The following is a 3,969-nucleotide window of genomic DNA, read 5'->3' as shown; positions in this document are numbered from 1 at the left end:
AGGGGAACCCCCAACACTCTAAATCCACCTTGCCTCACTGGCTACTGCCAGTCATCATCTAGCCCCCGCTCACTTGGGCAGACTGCAGTCTGTAATGGCCACTCATCATTGGCAAGGGGTTAGGACCACCTGCTTTTGCCTATTCCCAGGCTGTATCTCTGGAGCCCGAGTACCTTTGTAGGCCTTCACCAAGGCCTGCAGCCTGGGGGTTTACCAGACTGGAGCTCCCCAGCTCCCTTGCCCTATTCCCCAGCCCTGCTCCACCTTAGGTACCTTGCTCCCAGGCAGCTAGCCCTTCCCACTCCAGGGCTAGAGTGAGACTCCTTCAGCTCCTGGCCCCCAGCCCTCTTATAAGGCCAGCTGGGCCCTGATTGAGCTGGCCACATCTGTGGCTGCTTCCCCAATCCACCTAACTTGGTTGCTTTTCCCCTGTTCTCCAGGAGTGGGGCAGATGCCCCACTACATTCACCAAATCCTTTTGGCTAACAAATACACTTGTAGGTTGGTTTACAAACAAACAAAAGGGTTCACTCTGCTGGAGAAGTGTTTGGAACTCGTTTTTGACCTAGCCTGGCAGGAATGGGCTCTCAGTGGAAAGACGAAACAATCTAACATTCTCTGGGCAAGCGGGGAGGGCTGGAAAAGACCACGGCAATGGGCATATGACAGTGGTGACTTCAGTGGGTCTTTCTAACAAATCTGTTATATTTCAACCACAAATTATTGGGCTTGAGGCAGGAATTGCTAGGTGTAATTCAATGACCTGTTACACAGGATGTTAGATTAGATCATTACATCCCTTCTAGCCTTTTAATCTATGAAGATGAGTATGGCAGACTGTGTGGAACAGATTAACAGAAGGCTTCATGGTATGCAGATTTCATTAATAAAGGACATATTAAGGAAGGATTTCAACCAATAAGTAAATATTAATAACAATTATTTACAATTAAGAGCAAGGTAAAAATGCTGAAAAATTCTATTTTATTATGGTGGCATCAATAGTGAAGCCATAGTTAAAGTGGAGTCAAGTTTTTCTCTTAGAGCAGGGATTCAATTTCTGTATCTATGAAAAATATGGTGTAGCCTCAGCCAACACTGTAACACTTACTCTCTGAGTGCAGAATGAGTTTTCAGAGAATTTACAAGTCAACCTGCTAAGTAGTTTAGGAATGAATGCATTTAGTCTTCTTCCCTTAAAACTCCTTCTTCCTTATATGTATTCCACTGAACAACTTAATTCCCTGTACAAAACAGGATACACTTTATTCATGAAGGAGAAGCTTTAAGGATACAGAACTGCAGTTTTGCTAACTGGGATTTTTGGGGGCGGACAATACAATATTTCCTTTTGGGGGGCTGTGACCAAGGTTGCTGGAGGGGATATACTGAGAATGCTCAATCAGGGCAAACTGCAAGGAATAAGGCAGACAATTCCCAAAACTGATGGCTTATTCTTATAAATGATTCACCAAAACAGTAACCAATTAGCTTCTATAATACCTTACTGGATACCAAGAAGTCAAAATACAGTTCTCTTTAATCAATGTAGCCTTTGGTTCCCTCCGAGACAGCCAAGTCCATCTAATGAGGGTTATTCAAAATCTCATTCACCGTCTGTAAAGTTCTACCACTCTCAAGAGATTGGACACATTACACACCAGGTCAAATACACACTTACAGCCAATTCTTATTAACTAATCTAAGATTTATTTAAAAGGAAAAGGAAGAGAGTTATTGTGTTAAAAGATCATTATACATACACATATGAATCCAGTTTCAAAGCAGAGATGGTGAGGCTGCCGATTTGTAGAAATCCTTCTGGAATTCATGGAAAAAGTCATCGTCCAATAGGCAGTCCATATGCCAAGTTTTTTCAAATTCTTCCATAAGAATTGCAGGGCTAATGCAGACGTCTTCCATCTTGTCACTTGAATTTCCCCTGACAAAGTTTAAGCAGATCTGAGATAGTAAGGATCAGGCCCCAAAGTCCCTTTATAACTGAAGTTCAGCTGATTAGCCTCTTGTCCGCAAATGATCACAGAGGGCCTTCCTTGCACGAAGAATTGGTAATGTGCATTGTTGCTTTGAAATAAAACTCTATTTCCTATGTATACACTGATAACTATTAGCATTGATTAGCATAAAGCAATTAATCATTGAAGAGATTCACAGGTAGTTTATTACAAACTTCAAAGAGAAATAAAAACAATGATATTATTACACCATAAGTTTCATCTAAATGTTTATATCCCCTTTTGACCTCTGAATCAAGAGAATAGGTAATGAAACATTACTGGTAGGAACTGAAATTTAGCACCTACAAGCTAATTTGGTCACATTGTTGAACTTCTAATAAGATATAGGTAAACCCAGACAAATACAATTAGTATCTACTTCTGATTCTCTAACAATACAGGCCGATATTTCAAGAACTCTAGTTTATTTACCATGGCTTTGCTAGCTATCAACAAGGAATGGCCCTGTTTATCATTTCAATATTTTTTTAATATGTCTTTAAAGTTGCTTTTAGTTCAACCGGCCTGCTGCTTGCTTAATCCTCGCTGGCTCAGCGTGACAGATGCACTTGGACACCATGGGCCATATTTGCTCCTAGATAGACAGACTAGACAGACCAAATCAGTGCCCCCATTGGAGTCTGTTAGTGGAATAGTTCTGAAAGATCTTCATGATCCGTTTACGAATCTCTTTGGTTTTTATGCTGTATGCAATGGGATTGAGCACCGGGGGGAGGAGGAGGTGGAGATAAGAGAGAAGAATTTGACTCTGAGGAAGAGCCTTTTTCTCGAACCTGAGAATCATAGACAAACTGATCAGCGGGGTGTAGAAAAGCAGGGTGACACAGATGTGGGAGACACAGGTGTTCAGAGCCTTGAGACGCTCTTGCCAGGATGTGATACTCAGTACGGTCTGAAGGATCATGATGTAAGACAGGACAATGAGCACTGAGTCTAAACCCAGAGAAGAAAGGACAACAAACAAACCATAGAAGCTGCTGGGCTTAGTATCTGCACAGGCCATCTTCATCACATCTGGATACAAACAATATGAATGAGAGAGCGGTTGGATCTTGCTGTAGGGCAACCTCTTGAGAAGAAAGACAGATGGGATATGCAGACCACTACCCCTGATTATTATCGCCAGCCCTATGTTTCCTATCCTAGCACTGGTTAAAGTCGAAGCATATCTCAGCGGGTGGCGTATTGCAACAAAGCGATCAAATGCCATAGCTAATAGTACAGAGGATTCCATGACGGAGAAAGTGTGAATAGAGAAAAGTTGGGCCAGGCAGACATCAATGCCAATTTCTCTGGCGTTAAACAGGAAGACGCTGAACGTTGTTGGCAAGGTGGAAACACACAAGCCAAGGTCAGTGACAGACAACATAGAAAGGAACAAGTACATGGGCTCATGGAGATTCTGCTGTGTCTTTATCACAAACAGAATCAGACCATTTCCTAAAATTGCAATGAGGTACATGGAACAGAAAGGGATGGAGATCCAGGGGCCATCAGCTTCCAGCCCTGGGATGCCTGCCAGGAGGAATGTTGCAGGACTCATGTTGGTTTCATTGCAGGTTGGCATGATGCACTGGGGAGGTTCTGATCAGTTTATTAAACCACATTCCCTACAATTGAAAACAACATTATTAAAAATACGTGACACCATGACAGAAAATATGGCCCATCCTGCCACTGCTCTTCAGACATGTTGGAGTCAGTACTTTGATTAAAAACCCTTGTGGTACTCACAGATCCCCAGATCAGTTACAAAATTCCATTACTAATAATATCCTGTTCTTATATAGAGCTTTGCATTCATAAATCTCAAAGTGATTTACAAAAGAGCACAAGTATCAATGGGTCTGATTCAAAGCCCATTGACACTCATAGGAAGGAGGATGTAGATCCTCATTTAACTGAGGGGGAAACTAAAGCACAGAAACTA

General features: G+C 42.1%; 1 protein-coding gene across 1 annotated transcript; it reads right to left on the bottom strand.

The window, feature by feature from the left end:
• Window positions 1–2,640: 2,640 nt before the first annotated feature.
• On the bottom strand, window positions 2,641–3,606 carry LOC113408984 (olfactory receptor 51G2-like). The gene has a single exon (XM_026662498.1). It carries the CDS (start codon window positions 3,604–3,606, stop codon window positions 2,641–2,643), a length of 966 nt encoding a protein of 321 aa, XP_026518283.1.
• Window positions 3,607–3,969: the final 363 nt, after the last annotated feature.

This window comes from Terrapene carolina, unplaced genomic scaffold (genome assembly GCF_002925995.2).
Source record: "Terrapene carolina triunguis isolate 2854851 unplaced genomic scaffold, T_m_triunguis-2.0 Scaffold27974, whole genome shotgun sequence".
NCBI lineage: Eukaryota > Metazoa > Chordata > Testudines > Emydidae > Terrapene > Terrapene triunguis.
The sequence above is the reverse complement of the archived record's forward strand: the minus strand, read 5'-3'. Positions and strand labels throughout refer to the sequence as shown.